This window comes from Notamacropus eugenii, chromosome 1, assembly GCF_028372415.1.
Source record: "Notamacropus eugenii isolate mMacEug1 chromosome 1, mMacEug1.pri_v2, whole genome shotgun sequence".
Lineage (NCBI taxonomy): Eukaryota > Metazoa > Chordata > Mammalia > Diprotodontia > Macropodidae > Notamacropus > Notamacropus eugenii.
This window is the reverse complement of record NC_092872.1, coordinates 739099823-739117538: the sequence shown is the minus strand read 5'-3', so window position 1 is coordinate 739117538 and position 17716 is coordinate 739099823. Positions and strand designations below refer to the sequence as shown.

At 46.6% G+C, this 17716-nt stretch overlaps 1 protein-coding gene across 1 annotated transcript in view; it reads right to left on the bottom strand.

The window, feature by feature from the left end:
- The window catches only part of EMX1 (empty spiracles homeobox 1), a 41621-nt gene that overhangs the window by 21647 nt on the left and 2258 nt on the right, over window positions 1–17716 (bottom strand). Inside the window, 1 exon segment of the mRNA XM_072627976.1 lies at window positions 5451–5635. Within this exon segment, the coding sequence (XP_072484077.1) occupies window positions 5451–5635 (185 nt within the window).

The following is a 17716-nucleotide window of genomic DNA, read 5'->3' as shown; positions in this document are numbered from 1 at the left end:
TTTGATTTATTGTTTTTATGATTACCAAGGTTAAAGAAAATGATGGAGAAGATGTTAATAATACAAATTAAATTTAAAAGTATGCTGGGCATACTTTTCCCCCCAGAGAGCCAATTGTTAAACATTTGCCACCATACCCCTGAAGACAATTGTTAAACATTTACCACCACACCCCTGCACCGCCATCTCACTAAATAAGTGGAGCCAGAAAGAGAGAATTAAGAGGATGGATGGTCACTAGAGAAAGAGAGATGACTTGAGAGACAGATAAATGGCTATGGTTGTACATAGGTAGTCATTACAAAACTAGGCAGGACAAATAAGCAAATATGAGTTAACAGTTATAGATATGACAGACAACTGCAGATAATGAAGAAACTGAGAAGTGAAGATAGTAGGTAAATATCAATGATGGACCTTAACAGGTGTAAAGAAAGCTGGTTTAAGTGGGGAAAGGGAAGGGAGGGGAATTCATTAAGAATGCTTTGAGTGAGCTTAAAAGCAGTGAGTTTTAAAAAATGCTGTTAATAATAGAACTTAAAGAGATATATATGTATATATGAATAAAGGAATAGATAAGTAATGATGGCAGGTCGATATGAATGATAGGGGGACAGAGAAGAGAACATATTATAATGGGAATACCACTGAATTTGGGAGATAGGATCCCTGGGTTTTCATGTTGTCCCTTTCACTCATTAACTAAGTGACTTTGGAAGAATCCTTTCCCATCTTGGGCCTGGGGGAAGGAAACATCCTCCATATTCTAATCTATAAAACAAGCATCCTTTGAAAGGGTTGGTTGGTTGTTGTCCTTCATGCTTAAAGAATACCAAAATGATATCACTATGTCAGGGTCAAGAAAAGTGGAAAAGACCATCTAATCCAAGACCCCATCCATCTGGAAAACCCCATGACTTCATATAGTAATATCATAAAAAAAGCTGATAAATGTTAATTGATAGATAAATAATTGTTATTGACCAAGCCCTATGGGGAACTCCTGATGTGGAAACTCCCTCCACCAAACTAGATTGCTAGTTTTTTGGGGGGGACTGTTGGACTTCAACTTATGATAGCAACAACAATAATAATTACTATTCATAAAGTGCTTTTGCAAAGTATTCCCTATATTATTTCATGTGATCCTCACAACAACCCTGGGAGGTAGGTGCTATTTTTTATCCTCATTTTACAGACAGGGAAACTGAAGCAGAAAACCTTTTTTTTTTTTTTTAAGTGACTTGCCCAGGATCACACAACTAGTAAGAGTCTGAGGAAAGTTGAACTCAGGTCTTCCTGATTCCTAAACTGGCCTGCTATGCACTACGCCGTGATGCCTCTCAGATAAGCCATAATGCACAGCTGGTGGACAGATACGGATTGTTGATGCCTAAATACTCATACAGTCTCAGTAATAAGTGTCAAAATTGACAAATGACTGTTACCGAAGGCACACCTAAATAATTAGCAGGAAAGAATAGATTGATAATGTCAGATGATTTAGTAAATGATATAGTGTAAGGAAGAGAAGTCCAGACTGGGGGAGAGAGAAGTCCTGGTTTCTAGGGCTCCACTAACTTGTGTGTCTTTGTGCAAGGGTCTCATTTTCCTTCTCTGCCTAATGACAGAGCTGACCTAGAGTAGTAGTACCCAACCTCAGGGCTGCAGATCCCCAGTGAGCCCTGGAGTCCTTGCCAAGGGTCTGTCTCATTAAAAATTAGTCACAATGACAAACAAGCAAGCACACTCTCTGGAGACTGAACAAGCAGCCTGTCTTATGCAGAGGTGCATGATGACTCTTCAAGTGTGCATACAGTGAAGCCTACTATACAATACAGTGTATACAGTGGAGCCCACCATACAATATAGATTTGAAAAGCCTTATGGAATCCTAGGAGCTTTTGTCATCAGGTATAATCTAAATCAATGAATACAAATAGTACATCTCTCATGTAGAGATGGTCTCTGGAATTATTGGACATTGAAAAGGTTGGAAATCACAGGATTTGGCTGTTGCTCAGCTCTGTTTGATTCTCCATGGCCCCATTTGGGTTTTATTTGCAGAGATGCTAGAGTATTTTGCCATTTCTTTCTCCTACTCATTTGACAGATGAGGAAACTGAGGCAAACAGGGTTAAGTGACTTGCTCAGAATCACACAGATAGTAAGTGTCTGTGGCTGGATATGAATTTAGGAAGGCTCCCTGACTCCAGGCCTGGCATTCTACCCACTGTACCACCTAGCTGCCTAACTACTGGATTTGATGGACATAAAGAACCCTCCCAGCTCTAACAACTTATGTTCTAAGGTCCCTTCCAGCTCTGACATTCTCTGTTCTAAGATTTTTTTTTCTCAGCTCTGACACTCTCTGTTCTAAGGTTCCTTGCAGTTCTGACATTCTATAATCTATTACTGAATCAGTGTCTCTGATTCCACAATTCTATGACTCAGATTCAGAAACTGGCCCATTTGCACATTGACATATGGGACCTCCCCAAGTAAAAGGAAAGCTGGTTTTTCTTAAGTAGGGGGAGGGGGTGGGAGGAGAGTTAATTAAGAACACTTTCATTGAGCTTAAAAGCACTGAGTTAAAAAACAATGTTGCTAATAAAAACAAACAGAAGTTAACAGATTTGAGGTTTTTAATTAATTTAAAAGTACTTCTAAGTTTAAAAAAAAAACCCAGTGATGCAATTTTATTCATTTTTAAGCTCGATCTTTTCACTGAAGGTGCGTTAAGATGCACTTCCTTGTACACTAAAGCAACTTTTTAGCCCTTAGAAAGGTCCAGTACGCAAATGTCAATTTTAGCATCTGTTCCTGGACAGAGATAGTGATGGTTATGTGGTGTGTCAGACTCAGGTGTCAAAAAGATAGACCCTCGGGAGACAGACAAAGGATATGTAGGTAGATATAGGAATAAATAGATTACAGACATATGGATACACAGATGGATGGCTGATAGATAGAAGGGGGACTAGACATCCATTGAGGTAGTGAAATAGAGAAGATCACAAGTGTGAATGCTAGGAAAGCACTTAGAACTCCTCTACACCAGCTTCCTTATTTCAAGGATGAGAATACAGAAATTCAGAAAGTGGCGTGTCAAATGCTAAAACTAGCGGAACCAAGATCTTGAACCAAGTCAGATTCCAGGATTCCAAAATGAGTTCTTTTTCTGGAACCTCTCCCTCACTGCATCCAGTTACCTGAACCCCTCCAAGAGAGAACTCTCAAGTAAGTAGAATAATTTTGCCTTTGGTTTTTCAGAAAAACAAGCAACAGCCAAGGAAAGGAGCCCATGTCAGGGGTTGAGCCATACAAGCAATGTCTTGAGTTTGTCTTAGGTTTATTCCAATTTAAGACCTGCTTTCTATCATCTTCTTCTTTCTCCACTATTTCCAGGTCTGGATGTTCTCACTCAGAATTGGAATATCAGAGCTAGAAGGTGCCCTTGAAGTAATCTAAACCACTACATCGACAGATTCAGTTGATGGAAATGAAAGGGAAAATCCTAGAGGCCTAGAGAAGGGAATTCGTTGGCCCAAGATCACACAAATAGTTAGTCTGGTCTCTTGATTTCCATTACACCATAGGGAAAGTCCACCCCACTCAGTAGTTAGGATTCACTGAAGGGAGACAGGGAACATAGATGCTATAGAGATACTGTTAGCAACAAGGAGAAAACCAAAGAGGGTAGGTGGGGTTATCCTTTGGGTAACTAGAAAATTAAACTGACCAGGTATTATCCCTCCTGAGGATCTAGATTTCTCTGGCAGTGACTAAGGATGATCAACAGATGGCTGGATTGGTAAGGTGGGGGATGGCTAGGAGATGGAATTCTGTCCTTTCCTTTCTTCCCCCTTCTCTGGACCCAAAGGACAAGTATCCTAGGATCTATGGGAGGTGGGAAAAGCACTGACATTATCCCATCCCTCCCCCAACTAAGTCAGCAAATTCTAGAAATAACCCATGTAAAATTCTCAAACAGCTGGTCAATCATGAAAGCCTGGGACAGGCTCCTTCTGAAAAGTTCCCCCATAGCAGATGTCCTGTTAAGACTTCCAGACCAGAGAGCTCACTACCTTGGGAGGCAGTTCCATGCCTTAGACTAAGCTCAAAAGCACCCCCCTTACCGCCCCTCCCCCCTAGTAACTTGAGTCCTTGAATCCTGGCCATATCCTCTAGAGCTACTACTCAGAGTCAAAGCCAATTTTAAGACTATATGACATCACTTTCAATATTAGAAGATAGCTTTTGTGTGTGTCCTCCACACCCACTCCCAGCAGCCCTACCAAGCACTCTCTTCTCCAGCCTAAACACATCCACTTTCTTCAGTCCAAGTCCTTCACCATCCATTTGGACATGCTTGAGTTTATCAATGCCCTTTTTCAAGCGTAGCCCAGAACTGAACACAATCCTCCCACTGAGGTCTGATCAGGACAAAGGACAGGGGGGTAGTCACCTCCCTTCTTCTGGCGATTGTACTTCCAAGATTGCATTAAGAGAGGTCTGTTACACTGTTAGGTTCAAACAAAAAAAAAAATGCTTCGTTTTTGTAGCTATTGAAGAAAGAAGTTCTGCCTCGATGGAGTTGTTGAACAACTAGAACAAAGACCATTTTCAGAGAGAGCCCCGAGAGTCTGGCATGCAAGACTCAGAAGTCCTCAGAAGAACCAGGGCAAGCAAGAGAAACTTCCTGGACTCTGCTCCTCCTTTCTTCAACCTTACCTCACCTCCCTGTCTACTCCGCTAGAACCAAGCAGGAGCTAGTCCAGAGTGGAGCACCCTGGATTGAGAGAAGGAGAGGGAAAGAGAAAGGAAGAAAAAGAGGGAGGGAAGGAAAAGGAGAGACAGCAGAGGAGAGAGGAGGGAGAAAGCTGGGGGAGAGGTGGGAGAGAAAGATGGAGGATGAAAGGAAGAGAGAGAGACAGAGGAGAGAGAGGAAAAGAGGAAGAAAGGGAAAAGACAGAGGGACAGAAGAAGAAGGAGTAAGGGAAGACAGTAAGATGAGAGAGGAGGGAGGGATAAAAGGAAGAGGGAAGAAGGGAATGAGTGATGGGATTAAGAAAGGTGGAAAGAGAAAAATAACAGAAGAGAGAACGAAAGGGGAAGAGACCAGAGAGACGCAGAGAGGGAGAGAGAGAAAGAATAATGAAGGAAGGGAGAAAGAGAGAGGAGAGGGAGGGAGACCGAGTAAAGGAACGAGGGAGAGGTGGAAATGAAAGAGATGGAGGGAGAAATAGGAGGGAGGGAGAGATGAGATCAAGCGAGTTGGAGGGAGGGAAAATAGGAGAGAGAGTGGGAGAGAGGAGAGAGATACAGAGATTGAGAGACTAAGGAGACAGACAGATTGACTCAAAGGGAGGGCAGGAGAATTTCGGAGAGGCAGGAGAGACTGCACCGGCTGGGATCAGAGTGGGAAGGGGCCCCAGTGGGTAGCTCACCTGGGTCTCGGAGAGGCTGAGGCTGCCCGCCAGCTGCTTTCGCTCAGCGCCCACCACGTAGTGGTTTTTCTCGAAGGCGCGCTCCAGCCTCAGCAGCTGCGAAGGCGAGAAGGCCGTGCGAATCCGCTTGGGCTTTCGGGCGAAGGGGCCGTGCAGGAGCAGGCTGTCCTGGGGAACCTCGCTCCCTGTCAACAGGGCACCGAACCGGGTACAGGGGGAGGGGGAGGGACAACACAGATACAGGGCACAAGGGGAAGTGGGGGACCGGGGACCCAAAAGAGAGGCGACAGTGGAGACAACACGCCAGCACGGCAATGGGGATGGGGAGGTGATGGGACAACACGCGGACGTGGGAATCCCGTGGACATGGGGGCCCAGAGGTAACAGGGAGCCAGGCGACACAAATACAGAATTCGCAGGACACAGGAGACAGTAAGGCAGCAGGAGATACGGGGATACAATATGGGACACAACCCGGGGAAGGAGGATACGGAACACGGGGGACAAGAGAAGGAAGCCACAATGGACACAGCCCACAGTGAGGTACAGAAATACAAGGGACACATGGGGCAGGACCCAATAGACATGAGACAGAGACGATGAGGACCCGCGGGAAAGGAATTGGGGATTCGGGGAAATCCCGCGGGGATTGGGGGAGGGTTAGGATTTGAACAAGGGGAAGAGGCCAGACGCACGGACCGACAAAGAGAGAGAGAGAGAGAGGGAGGGAGAGGGTGAGCGCCTTTGCTCCCTCTGTACCGGCCGTCCCACGGCCTCCGCTCCCCTCCCTCGGGCATTGCCTCCAGATTTTGGGGCACTTATCAGGGCGCACTTTGCTCCCCTGGATCTCTCTACACCCTGTCCTGTCTCCCTTCCCCCCTGGCCCCAAGAGCCCACCGCCAAGGCTTCTGTTGTTCTTTGCCACAATTGGTGCTTTTTAGCTGTCGCCCTCTCTGCGCTCTAACCTCGGGCTACCAAGAGAACGCCTTGGCTGGGAGCTGCTAACTATACTAAGAGGGCCCGGCGATCAAAACCAATGCGGGCGCAAGGGCTGCCCAGAACTCCGGGCACCCTGCACTCACGCGAGCCCATTTCTCCTTCCTGTCTCTCTCCGTCTTCCTCCTCCTCCAAGGGAGCCGCCGTGTCGTTGTCCTCCCCGGCGCCTGAGCCGAGGTCTGGGTCAAAGCTGGGCCTTGCTGGGGATCTCATCCCGAGAGCACCTAGCATATGAGTCTTGAGGCTGCCCCTCAGAACTGGCACTAGCGGTGGGTCAAGCAGGCACCAGTTTAGGACCCAAACGACGGCGGGAATTGTGAGAGTCGCTCATCTCCTCCACCCACTGCTTTCGTCTGCTCTACCTAGAACCCTGCGAACAGGGCCATGTATCTGGGCTTGGGGAGGGATCACAGCTCTCCATTTTCCAGAAAGCACCTTCCTTTCCCCATGCTCCATAGAGGTCAGTTATAAGCCCGAGGGGACACACAGACACATGGTTACACATGCTCAGTCACATACTGACACACAGTTACACAATCACACTACACCCAAGCAGCCAACACTCCATCATACAAAATCCCATAACCACAGTTGTACACACTAACACTAATAAATTTCATCTGCATAACACTCTGAAGTTACAAGAGGCTAACCTCACAAGAATCCTGAGGTGGGTAAGTTCCAGCATCACCCTAGACATCTTACAAATGAGAAAAACTGAGGCTCAGTTTGTGAGAAGTGTCATGACTTGTCCAGAGTCACTGGAACCCAAGCCTCCTGACACCAAGTTCAAGGATCTTCCCACAAGATGACCCTGACTTTGTGAATCCCACATTTACACAGCTTCACCTCCTCCAGCAGCTGTGCCCCTCCCATCGTTGCTGACCACCTTCGTCCTCATCCTTTACTCTTCAACGGGTCTGAGGCCACACCAATCCACCAAGAAACCTTGACTAAGCACCTATACTCAGTGCTAGACGTTAAAGCTACACAGAAGAGGTGAAACAGCAAGTCGTCACTGCGCTATTGCCAAGTATCAGGGTCAGGCAGATTAGAGCTTGTCCCTTGCCCTCTCTTGTCAGGGATGGAAGCAGAGGCAGGTAGAAAGTCAGCTCAGCTGGCATCCCAGGTGATAAAGAGGGGAGGGCGGGCCTCAGGCTATCGACAAGATGGAGATTGATTTCCCTAACCCTCTCCCCCACCCCAAAAGCTTTAGCTACAGCCAGCATACAGCTGAAGGATCCCACAGCTATTAAATACCAGGATTTGAGCCCCCATCTTCCTGTTTCCGATGGGGCTCTCTTTCCACTACCTGTTCTCTTTGGGCAATGCCTTTATTTTCCGGAGGAGGAAAATAGAGAGACTTACTCAAGGCCGTCCAGGTCGTAAACATCCGAGCAAGGATTCGAACATAGGTCCTGTGCCTCTTCTCCGAGCTCTGTGAGTTGTACAACATAGCAAGGCTAAGAATTCAACGCTGTAAGAGGATTTCGTGTCCATCTTTTCGGACCCCTTCATCTTTCAGAGAAAACCTAGACCCACAGAGTTGGCGAGATTTGCCCAAGGTCCCAAGGGTAGGAAGTGTCAGAGTCGGGATTTGTGGCAGTCTCGGGCTGGAGCCGAGGCTCGTTCCTCTCCACGACGTTGACATAACCACTCCTATCCTGCCCAGGGGAACCCCTTCTACACTCTGCTGTTGGGGAAGAGGGCTAACCCCTGTTCCAGGCTAGAAGTGTTAGTCTTTCTGTTAGACTCCAGAAGGCTCTTACCATATGGAGTTCCGTTCCCAGGGACAGGAGGGAGCCAGGGTATATCCGAGACTGTTAATAAGGTACCACATTATAAAGGCATCATTTGCCATACAGATCCTCTGAATAAGCAACGTCTCTCTGTAGGGGAATACTGGTCCCACTCCCTCCTGATATCTTTCTTTGTAGGACCTGAATCCGTCCACTGTTGACTTCCCAGGGAAGGATGAGTCCCGAAGAGGATTTTTCTTATATTATCAAAGAGAGGTGGTTGGGTGAAGCCTCTGATCCCCTAAATCCTATCACCACTCCCGCAACCCCATCTCTCACTCAATTTTCATCTCCCCAAACCCATCTGCTCCCATTTCTTTCCTCCACTTCCTTCTACTCCCTCTATCTCACCTCCCATATTTCTTGTCTCCCCTACTTCTATCCTCCACGCCTCCTTCCCAGTTTTTCTCATATCCTTTTCCCTATTATTCAATCATTGCCCTTCCCTTCTCTACTTCTTCTACAATTGATTTTCTTTTTACCCTCCATCCACCTTCCACTCCCTTTGAAGTCCTCCCCATACCCTTTCCTTTACCAAATTCTCATTTCTTTCCTAGTCCCTGGTCCCCAGGGTTGTTTTTTTTTTTCATTTCCAACACTCCCTGCTTTGATCCCAGCTCTATGAGTTTGCTATTAAGTCTGGTCATCATTCCCTTCCACCCAGACAGACACTTCATTACTTGACCCCAAGCATCATAGGACCTGGGTTCACATCCTACCTATTCCCTCCTAACTTCATGACCTTGAAAAAGTTTCTTCTCCACTCTAGGTCCTCATTTTCTGATTTTCCAAAGGAAGGGGTGGTCCTGACAATCTCTAGGGTCCCTTTCAGCTATCAATCTATGCTGCGATCTCAGTCTCAGTATACAAACTGGTACCACTAAAAACATTTTAATCTGAATTAGCTGGTCACTTCTCATCTCCAGGACAGAGTCAGACTCTGAAGGGAAGGAATTGCCAGATGGAGAATCCCACATTAAAAAAAAGCTGTCCCCTACCCCAACACTCAGCCAGAGGACAGAAGGTGAACTGGTATCTTTCACCTCCTTAAACCAGTGTGACAAATAAAAAGCACTCTCTCTCTCTCTCTCTCTCTCTCTCTCTCTCTCTCTCTCTCTCTCTCTCTCTCTCTCTCTCTCTCTCTCTCTCTCTCTCACACACACACACACACACACACACACACACACACACACACACACACACTCCAAAGCAGCCACACAGCCACCATCCCCTTTCCTCTTGTCTTCCCAATAAGCCCTGCTAAGCTGGTAGCAAAGGTGACTAGAAGGGTGGTCCCCAAATCATCCCTCTTTTTGAACAGAACAGCCTGCCTACTTCTAGGCATGGAGAATTAATTTCCTCCTACTCTTTCTCCTTAGCCTCTTCTCTTACGTTGTACTGCTTATTTGAATAACCAGCTACTAGGAGTCTGAACAAAATCTGCTGAGTCCTCCATTTCCCTCCAGCCTATTCCCGATGCTATATGCTGATATGAATCCCCCCCCTCTCATTCCATCCCAAGTTGGCCAACAGATCAGACCAAAAGCTATAAGGAAAGGATTGCCCCACAACCCAGATACAGAGGATCCTACCTAGTCCCTAAATAGCCCATGCTGTTGAAACATTAATGTGTAAATATACAGGCAATCTAGATAAGTTCTCTCTCTCTCTCTCTCTCTCTCTCTCTCTCTCTCTCTCTCTCTCTCTCTCTCTCTCTCTCTCTCTCTCTCTCTCCCTCCCTCCCTCCCTCCCTCCTCTCCTCCCCTCTCCTCTCCTCTTTCTCCCTCTCTGTAAAATTGTAATGACAGAGACTGTATACAAAAATGAAACGATGAAACCAGAAATATGAGAACGAAGTTAAAAATAATAAATGAGAGAGAGAGAAGGGGGAAGATTTGGTTTTTGCATGGGTGTGCATGTAAATATATATCCCAGCTTGGCTTCAGTCTTCTTTTCTCTAATCTACTGTATATAGACATACAGTGTGTATGTGTGTGTGTTTAAGTGCATGGCCTGTGCACACAATTACATACACATTTCTGCAGAGGCACACACATGCACACTTAGATTATCTCTGCTCTGTGGGCAATGGAAATGCTCTGACTGGTGTGTATATATTGAAATGAGTCAGTAACTGCAGAGGTAGGTACAAACCTCTCCCAACAGACACATAACATAGGGACCTGCAATCCCACTGCTCTCTCCGGCAACTCACCACATTGACCCACGTGTGCACAAATACAGACCCAAAATACTGTCCATAGACTCATGCACACTCTCATACAATACATCATCTGCAAACATGCACCAAGTTAGATACACAGAAACACAGACTTTGGAAGGGTCTGTGAAGTGGTAACAAGAATCACATATCTGAGCACAGTATGTAAAGTTTATAAGTTGCTCTCTCATACTTGAGGCAGCAATGGATAGAGATATGGACTTGGGGTCAGAAAGATTTGAGTTTGAATCCGGCCTCAGACACTAACTGTGTGACCCTGGGCAAGTCACTTAAACTCTGCTTGCCTCAGTTTCCTCATCTGTAAAATGGGCATAATAATTGCATTTACCTCCCAGGGTTGTTGGGGAACAAATGAAATAATATATGTAAAACTCTTTGCAAGCCTTGAAGGGCTATATAAATGTTTGCTGTTGTTATTCTTCAACCCCATACAACTAGCACTGGATCCAATGTTTCAGCTCAGGTAACAAGTCATGTGGATGGATCTATTTGTGGAATGAAACAGAATTAACCTGGCAATTTGGAATTAAAAAAAAAAAACAATTGTGTGTGTGTGTGTGTGTGTGTGTGTGTCTGTCTGTCTGTGTCTGTGTCTTTGTCCGTCTCTGTGTTTAATAAGATCTCATCGGGTCTTCAGCTAATACATGAATACTGCCAGTCAACAAACGTTTTCTAGGAGAAGAGGCAGATAAGTGAAGCAGTATACTATAATGGCAAAAGCACTTAAATTAGAGATAGTAAGGACTGAGATAGGATGCCAGCTCTGGCACTGAACTTCCTCTCGCTGAATATCAGAGATGTTGAAGGAAGGCACTTTGTAACCCTCCCAATACTATAGAAAGGTGAATTATATTATTATCAAAGTGAAAGCATGGAGAACTAAAGGTTAGAGTCTCTAACACTGTCCACTCTGATGAAATCAGAGATCACTCAGTCCATTCTTTGGTTCTTTGAAGTTCTTGGACTTGGTGGGGGGAGGGGGAGGTGCAGAATCTAGCAAGATGGCTAAGTGAATTTCCCCGGTCTAAACACAGCTCTCCTCCATCATTTCAAAGTATCAAGAAATGTGCTAATATAAAAGAACAATTGGGAAAAGAGGGGGAAAGAAAAATGAAAGAAAGAGAGAAAAAGAAAGAAGGAAGGAAAGAAAGCAATTCTCATGAGGCTGAAAATCCCATTTTGATATGCTGTAGAAACGAATAAATGTAGAAAGGTTCCTCATGACATGACACTATCCTATGAGGTAAAAGAAAGAATAAATTTCCGGAAAAGGAAGGTAATAATATTTCCATAACCACAACCAGATATCCTAGAAATGAGAGCAGATTATCTTCAAGAACTGCCAAAGTGGCTGAGAAGTTTAATCAAAAAAAGAAAAGAAACGAAAGAACAAAATATAAACTCTTATCTAAAAATTTTAAAAGATAAATGAGATGGCCAATGTGGAAATATATTTTGCATGACTTCACATGTGTAATCAATACCGTATTGCTTGCATTCTCAAGGAGTAGGGGAGAGACAGGTAGAAGGGAGAGAATTTGGAACTCAAAATAACTTAAAAATGAATATTATAATTTCAATGTAATTGGGAAATATTTAACAAGGTAAATAAAATAAATTTTTAAAAATACGAATAAGAATCAATGGTTTAGAACAAAAGGTGGAAAATTATGAAAAGTTACCAAACACTGAAAAAGAATGATAGAGATGGAATATAAAAATGAAGAGATGCAAGCAGACATGTAAGAATGAAGTTAAATACACATACACACACACACACACACACACGGGGGAAAAAACCTTGAGTTTTTACAAAGCATAACAATTGACCTTAAAGATAGCACTTCATTAAATTTCATAGGAATTTTTGGTCCTTCAGAAAAACAGGCTGAATTGAAAGTCCTCAAACTTTGGGAGACATACAAACAAGGGTCTTGGGCCAAAACTCTAGTGATGCTGGGGCCAGCTGTACCAAGGTGAGGGAACAGAGAATCCCTAGAAGGAATGAGGTGGGGTGGGGGGGGGGGGGTCTGTTCCACTCCTAGGGCTAAGCTTCTCATTTCCCTTCAGCTCCTCTCTAGGTTTGGAAGCCATGTCTATACTGCCACTGAAGAGGGATTTTATATCACTGGGGGTCTAGGGGCTAGAGGTCAGAACAGAGGCTGCCCTTGGGGGGAACAACAGTGCTTTGAGTACCTGGGTTTGACCTTCACTGCCGGGCACTTGAAGATAGTGGAAAAAGTGAAAGTTGGACTTTGTTCTTCTTATTGGAATAGTCAGTGATCTCAGCCTCCTGCCTGATTCTCCACAGAGTTGCCAGGGAAGAGAGGAAAGGACTGGGTGCCCTTTCCTTTAGCCTCAGGAGGCAGGCAGCCCCTCCCCTGCCTCAACCAAGTATCCCTTTAACCTTAGCCCTATCTTCTCAGGGAGTCTTTTTTGGACTACTTCCTAGTTCTTCCATGCCTTGTCCCAACCCAACCCATGCCTGCCTCCCTCGAATCCCCCCTCCTCCAAAGGCTTTGTAAAATAGGCAGAGCCCATAGGAGCCTCCTTGCAGATAAGAAATCGGAGGGAAGCCCTAAGTGAAGGGAGACAGAGGCACAGAAAAACAGAAAAAAGATGGAGAGTCATATTCCCAATTTCATGGTTTAGTCATACGAGCAGCATGTTAAGTTGAGTTGTTCGTGTCTGCGTCTATGTGTGCGCGTGTGCATGTTGGTAGCTCTTTCTCTGAGAAGGAGTGTTTGCCAAATGTATTTATGTACTGTGTAGGTAGAAATACAGCTAATGAGTCTAATGTGGTGCATTTGATCCCAGAAAAATTCGCTTGACTCCCCATAGAGACAAATTCTGTCACCGATTAACACCTAAAAGACCAGCCACATGCCATTGGTCACAAGGGAGACCCAAGAAAAGAGTTAAGGACATTGGTTCAGCACAGATCGAAACTTTCTGGGGAGTGAGAAGAGGGTTGGGAGATCAATCTTCATCTTGTCGATAGCCTGAGGCCCGCTCTTCCCTCTTTATCACCTGGGATGCCAGCTGAGCTGACTTTCTACCTGCCTCTGCTTCCATCCTTGACAAGAGAGGGCAAGGGACAAGCTCTAATCTGCCTGACCCTGATACTTGGTGATAGCCCAGTGACAACTTGTTGTTTCACCACTTCTGTGTATTTTTAATGTCTAGTATTGAGCAGGTGCTAAATCAAGGTTTCTTGGTGGATTGGTGTGGCCTCAGACCCGTTGAAGAGTAAAAGATGAGGACGAAGGTGGTCAGCAACGATGGGAGGGGCACAGCTGCTGGGGGAGGTGAAGCTGTGTAAATGTGGGATTCACAAAGTCAGGGTCACCTTGTGGGAAGATCCTTGAACTTGGTGTCAGGAGGCCTGCGTTTCAGTGACTCTGGACAAGTCATGACACTTCTCACAAACTGAGCCTCGGTTTTTTCATTTGTAAGATGTCTAGTGATGTTGGAACTTACCCACCTCAGGATTCTCGTAAGGCTAGCCTCTTGTAACCTTAGAGTGTTATATAGATGAAATTTATTATTGCTCGTGTATGTGACTACGGTTGTTGGATTTTGTGTGTTGGAAGATTGCATGATTAGTGTTGTGTGATTGTGTAATTGTGAGTCAGTGAATGACTGAGTATGTGAAACCATGTGTCTGTGGGTCCCCTTGGGCTTATAACTGCCCTCTCTGGGGAATGGGGGAAAGGAAGGTGCTTTCGGGAAAATGGAGAACCATGATCCCTCCCCACCCCCAAAGTGCCCCTTTGCTCAGGGCTCTAGACAAATCTGACAAAAGCAGTGTATGTATGAAGTAGCTAAGTGACTCTGGCAATGGTTTCAGTTCCATAATTCCAAAGGCTGGTGCAGGAACAATCTTTGTGCTTGTGGTTGCGGTCAGGAAGCATGTGTATATTTTTCTTAATCTTATGAATTTTTGCATACACACAGGCTGGTGTGGATCTCTGTATGTACTTGTGAATATGGTCTTGTTAACAGACCCTAGGGAATCTGTGAGCAGAAAGGTTCAGTATACTGAAAAGTCTCCTCACTTTTGTTAAAGGAAGAGAAGACTAAAACACTGCTCATTGCATAGAAAAGAAAGCTTGGTTTGGTTTTGTGTCTCAAAGTCCAGTTAATTGGAACATCTCTCTACTTCCCTGTACTTGTGAGGCCCTTTCCAGCATGAATGTTATCACCAAGGAACCTGTGGTGCCTGGGTATACTTGTATGTCTGTGCAGACCCCATAGGTGAGTCTGGGATAATTTGTATGTTTTTCCATGAATAAATGTGTGTTTAATTTTTAGTGAGTATGTAAATCTATGTGTATTCATATGTATATGGGTCTTTAAATGTGTATATCCACTAGTGTCTGCTAGTACATGTATATGTAGATGGAGAAGTACATTTGTTTGTATGTACATGTATGTGAATCTGTGAATGTGTATGTCTATGTACATGTGAGTGAATTGTCTGCACAGCAAAGGACCCTGCACACAGTAGGTGCTTAATAAATGTTTCCTGATGGATGAATTGTTTGAGTAGATGTCCGTGTGTGTCCTGAGGTTTCCAAGAGATGACTTTATGGACATTATTGAAAAGGGGAAACTGGGAGAAGAGGAAGGGGCAGTCTGAACCCAATGGGTCCGGGCTGAGGCCCAACCCTTGGGCAGGTCCAGCGTCTGCAGCTTGACCCGTCTCTCTGCCCACTCTAGGGGAAAGTGACTCAGCGTGTACTAAGACAAGGGGAAGGTAGGTCAGATGGAATGGAAATTCGGGGGGTCCCCAGGCCTCCCCTCCTCCATTTGCGGTGCAGGGTGAAGGGAAAACAGAAAAGGAACTGATTCATCCATTTCCCGCCCCATCCCCCAACACTCTCAGGGCCTGGTCAAAAGCAAGAGGCAAAAAGAGGCCCGGCCTCCCCAAGGCCCTGGGAAGGGCGCTCCACGCTCCTTCCCGCACTCAGGGCTTCAGCGGAGTCCAGGACTTTGAAAGAAAGTAGGCCTGAGAAGGTGAAATGAGTTCCCCCGCCACCATCCTACCCGGGCTCACACACCACTCCATCCCCACTGGGGGCTCGGGATTCCAGGCAGCTCTGGCTTCGGGGTCTCTCAGGCCCGCAAAGCCCCGAGAGAGCCCACAGAACTGGCTTCGGCCTCAGCAGCGCGGAGATAACCTAATCCCTCAGCTCCTGCCCGGAACAAAGGCGCCCTTTGATGCACCCCTGGCTCCCGCGGGCCGCGGAGCTGGGGAGGGGGACTGGAGGGAGGGGAAGGGCCGCAGGGGATTTGCATGGGGAGCTGGTTAATGAGCTCTATATGCCCTGCGCCCCATTCCGTGGGCTTCTCCTCCTTTGGGAAATATTATTCATTCCCGGGGCAAACACACACACACACACACACACACACACACACACACACACACACACACACACACACACACACACACACACACACACACACACACACACACAAACTTGCTAGCCCCAGCCCTTCCCCAGCTTGGCAGTTCCCTTTTCGATCGCACACTCAGTCAGCCAGAGGCCATGGAGTTAGGCAGCGCCCAGACCCAAAGCCCGGATCCAGCCCACCTCCAGCCCGCGGACCCTGCTAATTTAGAGCTCACATTTTCCCAGTATTTTTGTTGCCTGGAATTCGTTGCTACTCCTCTCCTGAACCGGGGGGGAGCACATGCGGAAGACTCTGGATCTCTATTACCCGGGTCTAAAGGTGGGAGGACAGGGTCCTAGAGCTCTGGGCTTTTCCCCTCGGCTTGTTTGGATAGCACCATCCCATAGAGCAAAGGACTTGAGGGAAAGAGCCGGGATCCCGGCTGCAACAGAGAAATAAACAGGAAATGTACAAACATTGTTCATTCGTTCGTTTGTCTGTTTCCCCCCTGAATCGAAATGCCGGAGCAGATCTGGAGCTGAGACCCAGCGGCTCTTTCCTCGAGCAAACTGACCCGGCCAGGCTTCCTCACGATAGGGCAGAAGCCCTATCCGTGCCCGCAGCTCCCACGGACCGAAATCTCACGGATTTCCTTCCGGAATTCCTCGGAATTAGGGGGGATGGAATTTCGGGCGTGGTCCAGGTTCGGAAACATCTCGGCGTTTCGAACCGCCCAGGCAATCTCAAATGTCTCAAGGTTTGAAAATGTAGCCGACTTTCGTAGCCCTTTCTGGGTCGAGGGACGATCGCGATCCAGAGGGGTCTTTCTCAGAGGTGGGGAGCGTACCTACATTTCTGGCTGTGAAAACGTCCCCTCAGTCTGGATTCATTTTGTCCCGCAAAGGAAAATCTTCTGAGCTTGATTAGATGAGGATCTATTTCTTCCGTCCCGGGTGTTTCAGGCCCACCCTTCCCTGGGGAGGAGGGAAGGTCCTGGGCCTTTCCAAAGCCTCGAGTTTTCCCGGCAAAGCTCCTTTGCATCCCGGCGGTGTCGGAGCACTGGGAACGGCTGCGCGAAAATAGAACGAAGAGTGAAAATTCCCGGGGAAGCTCCAGGCTCGGGAGGGAAGGATTCAGGGACCTGAGTCCCTCTGAGGTCGGAGAAGGGAAAGGGCTGTTTTAGTTTCTAAGGCCTTGGTCACGCAGAGCTGACAGACATGGAAGGAAAGTTGTCTCCAAGTTGTGAGCCCTATTTGATACCGAGGAAAGGCGACCTCCGCAGCCCATCTCTCTCCACAAGGCGACCATGTCCGAAGCAAGAGGTTTGGGCTTTCGGCCTCTTCCTGGGGGCTCCTTAGCCCTCCCCTCTGCTCGTCCTCTTCTCCTGTTCGATCTGCCTCCGCCTCACGTCCTCTCCTGCCCCTGGGTTCCCATGGACGAATGGAGGCCCGATTTAGGAAGAAACAGAATGGACAAACTGGCCTCCTTCTTCCCTGCAGAGTAGTCAGTGTGTCTGTATCTGCCTATCTGTCTGGTTCTCCTCACCCCCGGGCCAGTACCGTCAGGGAGGCAAAAGAAGTCACGCAGAGAGTAGGTGAAATGAGGCTAAAATACGATTTCATCGATAAGAAACAGATGGAATTGACATGACCCTTTGCCCAAGGAAGCAAAGATTCGAGGCAATTATCCGAATAATTCAGACACGTACACATCTCAGGTGGAGAAAAACCAACGAGAGTAATCAGACAAGCTCGAGCCTCCTGCTCCTCTCCCTGCTCTGACTTTTCGACTTGGGCGAGGAGCTGTTGGGTTGTGATCCTGGCTTGTACTCA